General features: G+C 33.6%; 1 protein-coding gene across 2 annotated transcripts in view; it reads left to right on the plus strand.

Moving 5' to 3' along the window:
• The window catches only part of LOC117415682 (plexin-C1-like), a 31626-nt gene that overhangs the window by 17006 nt on the left and 1064 nt on the right, over positions 1–13556 (plus strand). For both annotated transcript variants that reach the window (XM_034026323.3, XM_034026325.3), the window contains 18 exons: positions 2416–2592; positions 2694–2867; positions 3462–3558; positions 4216–4317; positions 4977–5080; positions 5292–5333; positions 5573–5706; positions 7478–7676; positions 8267–8413; positions 8959–9133; positions 9269–9372; positions 10331–10403; positions 11204–11238; positions 11333–11437; positions 11752–11915; positions 12017–12164; positions 12893–13033; positions 13151–13225. In XM_034026323.3, coding sequence (XP_033882214.3) covers positions 2416–2592; positions 2694–2867; positions 3462–3558; positions 4216–4317; positions 4977–5080; positions 5292–5333; positions 5573–5706; positions 7478–7676; positions 8267–8413; positions 8959–9133; positions 9269–9372; positions 10331–10403; positions 11204–11238; positions 11333–11437; positions 11752–11915; positions 12017–12164; positions 12893–13033; positions 13151–13225 — 2196 coding nt within the window. The remainder of the gene's footprint in view (positions 1–2415; positions 2593–2693; positions 2868–3461; positions 3559–4215; positions 4318–4976; positions 5081–5291; positions 5334–5572; positions 5707–7477; positions 7677–8266; positions 8414–8958; positions 9134–9268; positions 9373–10330; positions 10404–11203; positions 11239–11332; positions 11438–11751; positions 11916–12016; positions 12165–12892; positions 13034–13150; positions 13226–13556) is intronic.

Below are 13556 nucleotides of genomic sequence, written 5' to 3' on the forward strand. Positions count from 1 at the left end.
TGGGTTCTCAAAAATATTTATAATTTGTAATATCATTTGTTGGTTCATAAATGTAATGGATGATGTGGACATTGCTCAGTCCCGCAGGTCTATGCTGATTGGCCAGAAAGCCAGACACAGGGGTGGGAAGAGCAAGAGAACATATCCAATTACTAATTGCATCTATTTTGTTATCACATTAATTAGTTTGATTAATTATTTTAAGGTTTATTATTATTTATTTCTTAGCAGACGCCCTTATCAGGGCGACTTACAATTGTTACAAGATATCACATTATTTTTACATACAATTACATCGGGTGTCTTGAACAGTTGTGTATTTTACATCTAGCTAGGCCATGCACAAAATGATTTTAAAAGAAATCACACCGGTGCATTCTAGATTTCTGTGGATGGTTTTAGCTTTACAGAGATATTCTACACATGCTATATTTGAATTCTGAGCACTTTTTATTATTATTTATTTCTTAGCAGACGCCCTTATCCAGGGCGACTTACAATTGTTACAAGATATCATGTTATTTTTACATACAATTACCCATTTATACAGTTGGGTTTTTACTGGAGCAATCTAGGTAAAGTACCTTGCTCAAAGGTACAGCAGCAGTGTCCCCCACCTGGGTATGAACCCACAACCCTCCGCTCAAGGGTCAAGAGTCCAGAGCCCTAACCACTACTCCACACTGCTGCCCATGACAGTAGGTCAGTTATAGATAATAGTTTAGAGAACACTTGTATTAACTTGGACTGTCCTAGTGAAGAACAGGTCACACTTAGCAGAAGTCCTGGCCTAGGTGAATGCCTGCCCATCACTGTGCCGAGCAGCAGTCTTTGAAGGCCACTGAGATTTTTTTCTTTGTATTGTGTTTTATTTGCAATAAATATCTTATGCTGTGGATAACAAATACATTTCATTGGTCTAAATTGGTCAAATGTGGTTCACACCAGACCAACCTCATGAAATGTAAGATGCTAGCTAGTTTCCTATCTGTATGGCAAGCCAAATTATCATTTAGAGATATCTCAAATTCATTTAGAGATATCGCTAAATATTTGAAGATATCTCGAAATATTTGAAGATATCTTCAAATATTTAAAGATATCTCTAAATCATTTTAAGATATCTAAAATACATTTAGAGATATCTCTAAATGATTTACAGATATCTTTAAATTGAGCTTTAAATAAGATATCTAAAATGCATTTTTAGATATCTTTAAATCATTTTAAGATATCTCTAGATGTTTTTGAGATATCTTGAAATACTTTTCAGATATCTCTAAATCATTTAGAGATATCTCTAAATAATGTCCTGTTCATTTAAAGATATCTCTAAATCATTTGAAGATATCTTCAAATAACTTCCTGTTCATTTAGTGATATCTCTAAATCATTTAGAGATATCTCGAAATAACTTCCTGTTAATTTAGAGATATCTCTAAATCATTTGAAGATATCTTCAAATGAACAGGAAGCTATTTTGAGATATCTGGAAATGACTTCCTATGAAAATGCTCTATGTTTTCAATGGACTTCCTGTCTATTTAAAGATATCTTCAAATGAACAGGAAGTTATTTAGAGATATCTCTAAATGATTTAGAGATATCTCTAAATGAACAGGAAGTTATTTGAAGATACCTCTAAATGATTTGAAGATATCTTTAAATGAACAGGAAGTTATTTAGAGATATCTTTAAAACCCTAATTTTATGATATCTCTAAATGACAGTTTGGCTTACCATGCTAGCACACTCCATATGGTTTCCATAGTATTTAAAGATATCTGTAAATTAGTTTGAGATATCTTTATTTCATTTTTAGATATCTCAAATTGATTTACAGATATCTTTAAATTAATTTTAGATATCTTAAAAACTGCACAATTAAAGATATTTGGAATTCAATTTGAGATATCTGGAAATGTTTTACAGATATCTCTAAATATTTCAAGATATCTTAAAATGCAATTTGAGATATCTCTAAATGATAATTTGGCTTGCCATATATCTGACCCTCTGCATTTTAACAACAAGAGTGTGTCAGCTTCTTCATTTATTATACTGTACCGACATCCCAATCCAAATTGAGTTTATTAAAATGAACATCATGGTATCTCAGTTTCTAGTACGGTAGGAGTCTTTTTAATGATGTTCAGAATGCAATAAAGTCTATAGACTTTTAGTTACAAATTGTAAAATCGAATCTCTAGGAATATCTAATGCCTCCTACAGTTCAAGAGCTTCAAGTGCAGTATACTATTATGTTTGTAACGGTGTGTGTGTTTTTTTTCTAAAATCTTAAGATTTATTTGCCATAGTATGACGTTATGTGTTTGCACAGTGTAACAGAAATAGAATACCTGTGGTGAGCAAATACTCACCTGAAATGAAAATGACTTACTGTTTTATTTTTAGATGATGAACAGTTCCCATATTTCTTACAATTCACCTCCAAATGCTGGAAAGTCTACTATTTCACTTGTGGTGGATACAAATGAGTTGGACTGTGGTCATCTAATTTACCACCCTGACCCAGAGTTTCTGGGTTTCTCAGCTATTCCCGTGGGAAATGTCTTACAGATAACCATAAAGGTAATCCGTTATCAGTTTTTTTTTTAAAACCAAGCTTTGCCAATTTATTTATTTTTTGTCAAGTACAATATGTTTACATTTGTTTTATTTTTGTTTTTCAGAAAAAGAAGGATACATTGAATATTACAGAGGATGAATTAACTATTCTGGCCAAATCTAACAATGAATCTTGTCCATGTAATGGTAATGTTATTAAAGAAAATGATAAGTCTGGTGATACTTCAATTGTCTGCACTATAGCTTGTAAACTGAGCACATCCAAACTGACATTGGAGGTAAGTTACTCACGCAAGTCTCAAATATGAAACAGAGGGCTGTTCAGTTGAGATCAGTATACAATACATGTTAATTAAAAAAAGGAAAAGTTAAAAAAAAATGTCAGGCTTATGAAATAAAAGTTTATTATTATATGAAAATAGGAAGAAAAAAAAAAACAACATAGAAAGTGGTTGGGGTCATGTGTGGTTTCAGACATTAACGTTTCTTAGATCATGAAATAAAGTCTTTCTTAATTTCTTAATTGCTTGCTTTGATTTATATACTAAACTTTTAAGTGCGTGATTGAAAATGAATAAATAATTGAATGATGGAGACAGATCTGTAAGATATAATGGATAAAGGTGGTATAGAATGATTGGACAGTTTTCTCAGGATCTCATCTGGTCTGGTTCGTCCTCCAACATCAGTCAACCAGGGCCAGGTTTATTAAGGGCTTTATTAAGGGCTTTTTTTTTACCACTTTGATAAAGCAGTGCTGTGTTCAGGGTGTTGTGAAGTTTGACTGAAAAGGGAAATAACTGATTTATATAGGTTTTTAAAAATGTAAAAAAGATACTACATTTCATTATCTTTTTATGTATTTCTTGTAGATCAAGCTGGGAAACTTTTCTACTGTTTTAGAACAGCCATTTAATTATTTGTGGCTCTTAATTATCATCCCATTTTTCATACTTTTTATAGTTGTAGGTAAGTTATTTTCTTTCATAAGCATTGTGTTTTGCATACATCCTCATTATATTTTAATGAACAAGACTCGATTAGAAAGTTCCATCCAAAACAAATGCTCCCCAGTGGCAAATGTTTGTTCTATTTTTACAAATAAAAAAATTGGTTGTAATGTGCTCTTTTGTCTGCCAATGAGAGTAAGAATTCGGTGGGTTTGAGATATGTATCATCTTAGCCACAGAACAATACCACTCTGACAAGCATATAACATAAATCAAGTTCAATCTTCATCTGTGAATACAGAATGCTTATGTAGTTTACAAACATACTCTGCTTTGGGCACTATTCCTGATTATATATTTAAGGCAATGAATAACATTTTTGTGTAAAGAACAAACTTACCTTTATGTTATAAAATGGATAGGAAAAATCCCAGTAATCTGATTATCTTGTAACAGTCCTTAGTTGCGCAATCATTTTTAGTATAAAGATTTGGTCACTGCTGATTCTAGTATTGTAATTGCCCAACAGATTTTATTCAGAGAAGTTTAAAAAAGTAACTTCTGAGGAATTCACCTTTAACAGTTCAAGTTCAATCTATAAAATATGTTCAGTGCCTGTTTTTAAACAAAGAGAAACTGAAACCAGTAATGATCATACTTTTTAATTTTTTTAAAGTCTCCATCTACATAAATCAACGCAATAAAAGAGTAATGTCAAAGAATTTAAGTGAACAGCTGGAGCTTCTGGAGAGCGACATCCGGAACGAGATACGTGAAGGTAACCCTGACCCTTCCTGGGGACTCTACCAATAATCAGGAGCAGATTCCTTCACTTGGGTTACTTAAATAATGCAGGCTGATAAAACGTGCATTTCTGACTGGAAATACCACAGTTTATTCCGAAAGAAATCCCAAACTGCCACCTGCTTATCTTTTTGGGAAATTAAATAAAAAATATATATATATTGGTATGTCTGGATGAAAACTATACCATCTTCCATTTAATCATAGAAGAATCCAGGCTGTTTATACCCACCTGTGTAGTTTCTCATTTTGGCTAGAGACTGCTGGTGTAAGCTCTGAAAGACAAGACCACTGGGACAATTACCCTTTACACGTAGTATATAAAACACTACACACAAACAAAGAAAACATCTTAGCAGGACAACAACGGCAATAGGAATGAATAACTATGACAACTAACAGGATATTTACAAGAAGCAATGTCATACATTTTAGTGGAAAGCTTGCATATTTAACATTGTCAGGTAAACCATTCCATAAAATTGGGGCAAGATATGAATGAGTTTCAAAGTCTGTTTCACAGTAAAGCTTAAGTAGAGTTAATCCTCTAGTCTTAAAGAATAGCTTATAGCATATAAAATTAAATTATTGTGATAAATTCAAATTAACACATTTCTTTCTTTCCCTTGTAAGGCTTTGCTGAATTACAAACGGATCAGACTGATTTAATAGAAGGCTCTGGAACAATCCCTTACTTGGACTATAAGCATTTTGCCATGAGAACATTTTTTCCTGAGGTAATAAGCCATTGCTCTCTTAACCGCATACACTCAATATTGTGTTTCTGAGCTGTACAGTATGTGGTTTACTTCATTTTTATAATATGCTATATGTTTAGGAACATGTGGTTCATTTTGTGTGTGTCAATGTGATGTTATAGGTAACATTTATTTGAAGACCCTAGTACATATTTGATGGCTGGTTTCAGTTTTTATTTGTTCTTTCTAGGTTGGGCATAAATCCAGCCATTTTGTTAATGAAGTTGGTCATGTAAGTTTATCCCTATGTGACTTTTTTATTTCTAATACTGTATGTAACACATATCCTAATAATAACAATACTTTAACAATAATAAACTTGTATGTGTTATAAACCATATAATGTTTTTTTTATAATAATAAAACTGCTCAACACCATCTACAACATACCTAGGCATTCATTATGGCATTGCATTAATGTAGAATATAGAATTGATCTCATGAGAAAGTGAAATATGTTCTTTTTTAAAGCCTTTTCAAGATTCACGAGAAGTCAAGCAAGATGACTGCTCCAAAGCCTTGTCTGAACTTATTTTAAACAAGCAGTTTCTTGTCACCTTGGTACAATCAATGGAAGAGCAAAAACAATTCACCATCAAAGACAGGTGAGTTGCAATTTTAACAGAGAAAAAAACATCTGCAACCTACCTAGCACACCAGTTTCCTGCGTCTTTTTTATTGCTTTTGAGCTTACAGACATATAATAATAATAATAATAATAATAATAATAATAATAATAATAATAATAATAATAATAATAATAATAATAATAATAATAAACAACTTTATTTTGTATAGCGCCCTTAAAAGCAATCATCTCAGAGCGCTTCACAATTAATAGTACAGCAATAAATAAAAAAGATTATATATAAAAAAGCACAAGGAAATAAAACAATCATAAAAATCATAAAAACGCCTTTCTAAAAAAGTCTTTAAATTAGCTTTAAAAACACTCAAAGACGTTGAGTCCTTGATCTCTAGTGGAATAGAGTTCCATAATTTGGGGGCATAGCAACAGAAGACCCTGTCGCCCATAGAGCGCACAGGCGGGACACACAGCAGTGTGAGATCAGCAAAGCGGAGGTTGTGAGTAGGAGTGTAAAAAGATAAAAGATCTGACAGATAAGTCGGAGCTAGCCCATGAAGAGCCTTATATGTCAGCATTAAAATTTTAAAATCACTTCTGAATCTGATAGGCAGCCAGTGCAAGGCCTCCAAGACAGGAATAATGTGATCTCTTGAGCGGGACCAAGACAAAATTCTGGCTGCAGAGTTTTGGACAAATTGAATTTTAGTGAGGACTATGCAGGCTTCTTGAATATTTGCTTAGCAGATATAATGCAGAAGTCTTCATTTCCACATTCTGTAACTGCAGATTTGTTCACCGGAAACTGTACAGAGGAAGGCATTCCTCTATAGAGTTATCTGGATCTAAAATAGCTGCAGTGCTGCCAAATCCTATCAAGGCAGTAGTTTCAGTTACAGTATGCTTCCTTCTTTTTTTGTTCAGTAGAGGGTCTTCAAAGAAGAAGAATTGCCGTTAAACTAAAATCTCTCTGCAATCCAGCCGGCTGAGCTGCTGGTATTATTTTCTTTAAGAAAATATTTTTTTACATACTGATATGAGAGCAAGGTGAAATCAGGAATAGTTTTTCAAAATGTTGTTTCCATTCTGAAAACTGACACATTTTGCCATATGTGTACATTAATATATTCTTTACTGTAAAAGATGCACAATCAGTTTGTTACATAAATTCCGTCTACATCCTAAAAAAGAGGGTAATGCACTCAGTGCTGCAACAGAGGAACTGGTGCTACACAATTCAGTTCCAGCCCTTCCTCTTTTTCAAGTGCAAATGTGCTCACAAAGATCTTTGATACATATGTCATGCAGAAAGGTTCATTACTTTGAATTGGTCTACTTTGAAATATTGATCTAAAAAAAAAAAAAATGAAACATGTGTCAAGCAGCATGAGCTATCCACGGTATGGAAATGATGTAAAAATGATGTGCTGCATATGCACTATACATACAGTAGAGCCGGTCCAAATACAAATGCCCAACTAGACATGAGAAGCATTGAGAACAGGATACTGAGTACCAGGCACTGTTTAAGTACTCCGAATACAGGCAGCCTGTATGTACTGCACTAAACAGAGGGCTGGAACTTGTCTTTTAACATGGTACCTTACCAAAGGGTGTAGCAGACAGTGCCTGATGTGATGGTGTGTAGTACCATAATAGTAAGAATTAGAAGAGATCTGAGTCGGGGTGAAAAGTTCAGAGTGCATGGTCTGAAACACTTCATATCCACCCACCCATATAAAAAGGCCTGTGAAGATTATGCAACTCTACAATACTTTTAATGCCAACAGGTGCACCTTTGCCTCCTATTTGACCATTGCTCTGCAAAGTAACCTTGTATACCTAACCAGTGTGATGGAAGAATTACTTAATAACTTAATGGACCAGTCCAGTAACGCACAACCAAAACTGATGCTGAGACGTACTGAGTCAGTTGTTGAAAAACTGTTGACAAACTGGATGTCCGTGTGCTTGTATGGTTTTCTTAGGGTAAGTATAATACATTTTGAAATGTAAAAGGAATTATTGGGTTCATCAGTGAGTTATTTTGACTTGTTTCTCATTTTTAAAGGGGATTTTTTAAAGTATTAGTTACTGAAAAAACAAAATAAACTGGATACTGGGAGAACAAAAAAGAAGGCAATTCTGGAATAATAAACAAGGTGTCGAAAAGGAATAGTTCAGTTATTTAATTGCCAAGGTTAAATTAATTGTAAAACATTATAATTCAGCCCAGATCATTTTTACATTTTCATTATTTTCTTACAAATTAAGAAGTACAAGTCCATGGTAGGATTGTGGGGGTAATAATGGCTAAACTCACTTTTAATGTTTCAGCTATTTAATAAGATAAGTCTACAATTAAGTCTACAATTGCTATGTTAACAGGGTTAGGAACTCTATCCTATACCCTATTCACACTACCAAAAATTGAGCAATCATCATGTTTTGAAAACAGGATTGTGAATGGTTTCAACACGTGTTGGTCGTGCCTTGTTGTAGGCAGAGAAGACTGTTTTGAAAAGTGGGTTGGTTTGTGTATTATGAAAGCTGCACTGTTCCTGTTTTCTTTTATTCAGGAGTCAGTGGGAGAACCTTTGTTCTTGCTGGTGTCAGCCATAACACAGCGGAACAACAAAGGTCCTGTAGATGCCATTCATGATAAAGCTCTTTACACCCTCAATGAGGACTGGCTACTGTGGCAAGCTCGTGATTTCAGTACTGTGGTATGATTGCATTTTTTTTTTTATATAGATATTTGATTAATTCCTTTTGTGAGTTTTTCAAGTCCGTGGCTATAAACATTTATCTGAACACCCTAAAGTGCATTTTTTTCCCTCAAACATTTTTTTTTTATTTTATTTTATTATTATTGTAGGCAATGACAGTTATAACACATCTTATCTGCTACACAGTTCTTTGGCTGCTTACTAGTGGGTTAATTCTCACCAACTTCTACTGATTCTTATCAGACAGTCATCATATAGGAAATCTGTTGCTCAATGTACCTCTAAGTTTGTCACAACAGATTAAACACAATCGTATCCCTATAATGAACTATTCTTAAACGTACTAAATCAGGAGAAATATATATATATATATATATATATATATTTTTTTTAAATGTAGTATTTTCAGTAAACTAGTAATATAGCTATAGAATGTCATGTTTGGCTGTAGCATTTTCTCTTGAATAACAGCAACAGAATCACTGTTTTCATACTTTTGTGTATACCCACATACTACATTCTTTCTGGTTTTGTTTTACTAGAAACTTAAAGTTTCATTACAAGGAAGTCCTGAAAGTGAGGGTGAGGCACACATTTCTCTCGATGTCAACGTTCTCGATTGCGACACTATTGGACAGGCCAAAGAGAAGATTCTTCAAAGCTTTAAAACCAAATTTGGCCATTGCTATCAGTTTCAGATAAATGATATTGATATCGGTGAGTCTGTTGTATGTGTGATAACATGTTCTTATCATATCAGAAATCTCTTAGAATGTTCTGAAAAGTCATTGCATCTGAGTGTGAGTGTGTCTTTTAAGAAACAAAACCTTTTTTTAATATTCTTTTTTTCAGAATTTGAAAACAATGGGATTCAACAGAAACTTCAAGAAGTAGACAACAGTTCTAAAGTTCTGGAAAATGGGGTAACAATGCTGAACACTATTGGGCATTACAAGGTAGGAATGTGTTGGAACACGTTATTCAGATAAGCTTGTTTTATATAACTTTATGTAGACAAAGAGTATTGGGCCTGGCAGAGTTGAAAGGTCATGTTGTCACATGATTGGAACAGAACGAGGAATGCTGTTCAGTCTCAGACAAGCTGAAAGCAAATTCAAAGCCAGTGGGAATAAAATGCTAATAGTTCAACAGAACCATTCTGAATCATTGCAAACATCATTAAATAGTATGAGAAATGTAAAAAGCTATAAAATTATTATTGAAGTTACTGTTCTTTAAAAGAGCAAGTTGCAGGTTTGCAGCAGAATTGTTAGGATGTTACGTAGCAGCACTGATTCCACCAGAATATTGCTTTTAAATATTTAATTACATAGTTACATTTTTAATTTGTACTGTAACTGTTTAATTTGCAAAAGGGAACCAACTACTGTTATATGGTGAGTGCTGTGCTTCCCACCTATTTGTGGCAGCTTATAGCTGTTGTAGCCTCTTTGGGATTTGCAACACCCACCAGCTTTCACTTTGTTAGTAATAACTTTGAGTTTTTTTTGCGTTTGTTTTAATGTAAGCTCATGACTCAGCTCTTTATTTTTATTTTCACATACCTGTCCTGTCAAATAGAAGTGTCAGTCATGCCTGAACAATCAAATGGCCAGTGATATGAAATCATTTCTGCTCAAACCGTAATTGCTGCTTGGTTATTGGAAGATACCAACATACGAATCGCCACAGGGCATTGCAGCTGATATTTTCCAGTTTGTAATGAAAGTCTATCTTTTTGTCATGCTTTTTCTATTTATACAGTACAAGTCAACATATTATGCAGATGTAGACAAAAATACATAATATATTAGTAATGTGTTTTGTTTTTTTCAACATGGGGGGGGGGTTGGGGTGGGAAATGACCATAGTACAGTACCTGTATTTGAATCTAACTGTGGCCTTTATTTTTAGATTCCTGATGGAGCTTTAATAAGGGTCACCAAGAAAAAACAGGAGAATTTATCTACTCAAGAAAGTATAAAAGGTTAATAAGCGTGTATTAGTTTGGAAATCCACTCCACCACTAATTCAACTGCTAATATCTCATAAACTATTTCAGATACTGATATTTTAGGTATTATAGAAAGTCATTGGGCAAAATATAATGGTGCCCGTCAGTTTGAACTGCGAGATGATAAAGACCCAGCACTTCATGCTTTTAGCTTGATACTCGGTAGCAAGCTGAAATCTGTGACTCCCTAGGTCAAGATTGAAAGTTTGTAGTACAAGAAAAATGTACCTATTTGTACCAGGTATTTCACAAAGCTGTGGCCTGCACCAGTGTCAAGCTTCATGCAGTATCAGAAACCATCTGAGGTAGTGACTTCATGTTTGTTTTTATAAATACTGCATGCTAAATGTGTTGGTGACCATAACCTAATATGGCTGCCATATTGTGGCTTTAAGTTTTTGCCAAGTTATTGTCTTAATGCATAATAGAGCTGCATTCTTTGAATTTCTTCAAGGTCCATTTGCGGTTTAAAAAATAACCATTTCACTGCAACATTGCTTTGACCTCCTTTCTGTGTCAGTGTTCTAGAGCACACACTTTAACTCTATATTGTATATATTCCAGCTGAGGTTTGCCCTCAGATGTGATTTATAGATCCACTTATTAACATTACTACAAACAATACAAATACAGTGAGATGAGGTTGGCGAATGTTTGTACATTTTAGGGAGGCAGTCCTAAGACCTGATAGATTTGATAGCTCAAGCTAATGGTGATATTGATTGTTAGTTCTTTAATTTTACCTCTGTTCATTTCTCTTCCATTGTGTGCAGATGATGACAACTATACAACCAAATACTGCCATTTGGTAAGTTACAGCAACATGCATTACAACACATACGTATATTTGTGTACACATTGTATTGTGTACAATGTTTGACCTTGTCCCAATATGTTTATAGATTGAAACAGATTTACAAGAAGTTGAAGATCAACAACAAAATGGAAAGAAAAGAAAAAAGTTGAAGCTGAAAGAAGTCTACCTCACTAAACTGTTGTCAACAAAGGTATGTTTTCTTAGTCAGCCATTATATACAATATAAAAGGCACAGACAAGAGTAGAGAATATGCAACATACTTAGTTGAGTATTTTCTTAAATATTACAGTAAGAAGAAAACCAGCACTCGCTTCACATCTTTAAAAAAGAGGACTATTTATTTCCTCATTTTAAATTCTTTTTTTTTTTAAAACAGCAGATACGCAAGCACAAACGCGTTGAGGTTAGATGCCTTCCTCTGTAAATATTACAGTATCCAAACTTATTTAAGCTCAGAAAGTCACATACAACAACTCATCAGCTGTAACCACTTACTTTTCTAGGTTGCTATTCACTCTTTTGTTGAAAAACTCTTCCAGACGATATGGGGAATACCAAACAACAAAGTTCCAGTGGCCATAAAGTACTTTTTTGATTTTTTAGATCTCCAGGCTAAAAATAAAATGATCACTGACCCAGATGTGTTGCACATCTGGAAAACTAACAGGTAATATATTCTTTGAACAAACAGAAGGATATGAACCAGTTTCATGAATCTTAAGGTGTTTTTAAGATTTATAACCATTTGCTTTTTCTGTACCTATTCAGCCTCCCCTTGCGTTTTTGGGTCAATATCCTGAAAAATCCGCAGTTTGTTTTTGACATGGAAAAGTCCCCCCACCTGGATGCGTGCCTGTCAGTTATAGCTCAGGCTTTCATGGACTCATTCTCCTTATCAGACCAGCAGCTAGGGAAGGTAACATCTATTTATTAAAGACCAGTAACGCATTCTGTATTTGTAAAAAACAATTTTAAAAAGTGTTTAGACTTTAAAACTTGAAGGCAAGCTTATTGACTGTACTGTATTTTGCGTGGCACTGAAGTGCTGAACAATGTGCTTTAATGATAAGGCATGTTTAGTAAGGTCAAAAATGACACTGAACACTCAATGTAATTACACCTGTTTTCATATTTTTCATTTCTCTCTTAAATAACTTTTACTGGGATATTTAACTTAAATTCAGGGGCATTTTTGACACAATGTAATAAGAGAAAGTGGAACATCCAGGGCAATAGGACTTTACTTTGTTTATCCTCTACATTTAATGGTGGTTTGCTGTTGCGATGATAACTTAATAATTCAGACATTAGAGCTGGAACTGTTCTTCGATTTTTAAAATATACTTATTACCCTCTGAAGGATTCAGATGATAACATTCAGAGGGTGTTTATGGGGCATGGTGTAGTCTGGTTAGAAATAGGAAGGAACCAGACATACAATATATAGAATATGTGCTGTACTTTATTTAGTCACAAGAAACAAGACATTTATGCTATAACATATTTCGATAATACTGTAATTTTATGCTGACTACTGTATGCTTATACACAGTGATTATTAGGTTAGGGACAGAAAGGTTGAAACCAAATAGAAAAATTCAGCATTGTCCTAGTTTGTTCCATGTTTATTCTTTCCAATTTTAGTATGCACCAACAAATAAACTGCTGTATGCCAAAGACATACCACAGTACAAGACAGAGGTCAAAGCCTACTACAAGCACATACAAGATCTCCCTGAATTCACCAAAAAAAACCTTAATGACTTTCTGCTTGAAGAATCAAAGGTATCTAATCATTTTAAAATAGTCTTCCATTTTTTTTATGTGTTATGTTCATGATCTTGTTTGCCTGTACATAATGTACTTCAATTTAACTATTCTGTGTTTTCATTTTTTAATCAGAAGCATGAAAATGAATTTAATGAACAAGCAGCTATGGCTGAAATCTACAAGTTCATTACAGCATATTTTGACGTGGTAAGTGTTTTTTTTTTGTTTGGTTTTTTTTACGAAAATGTTTTTTAGGTAAACACTGACCCTTGGCCTTTTTAAAATTTGAGAAAAACATAACCTTAAATTAAAATACTACGAACACACTGTTCAGTTTTAAATAATAAATAACATCCAAAAATGTCTGTATTCTTTGTATATTTCTGTAGCCGTTTATGTGCTTTTTAACACTAATTGTATCTTCATATACTAGGGAAAAATCTGTGTAATTTATTTTGTGGTAGTAGTAACACTTTGATTTTAATTGTATTAAAAAAGTGACAGAAGGAAATTTGTCAGATGGAATGCTTTTTTCATC

This window comes from Acipenser ruthenus, chromosome 7 (genome assembly GCF_902713425.1).
Source record: "Acipenser ruthenus chromosome 7, fAciRut3.2 maternal haplotype, whole genome shotgun sequence".
NCBI lineage: Eukaryota > Metazoa > Chordata > Actinopteri > Acipenseriformes > Acipenseridae > Acipenser > Acipenser ruthenus.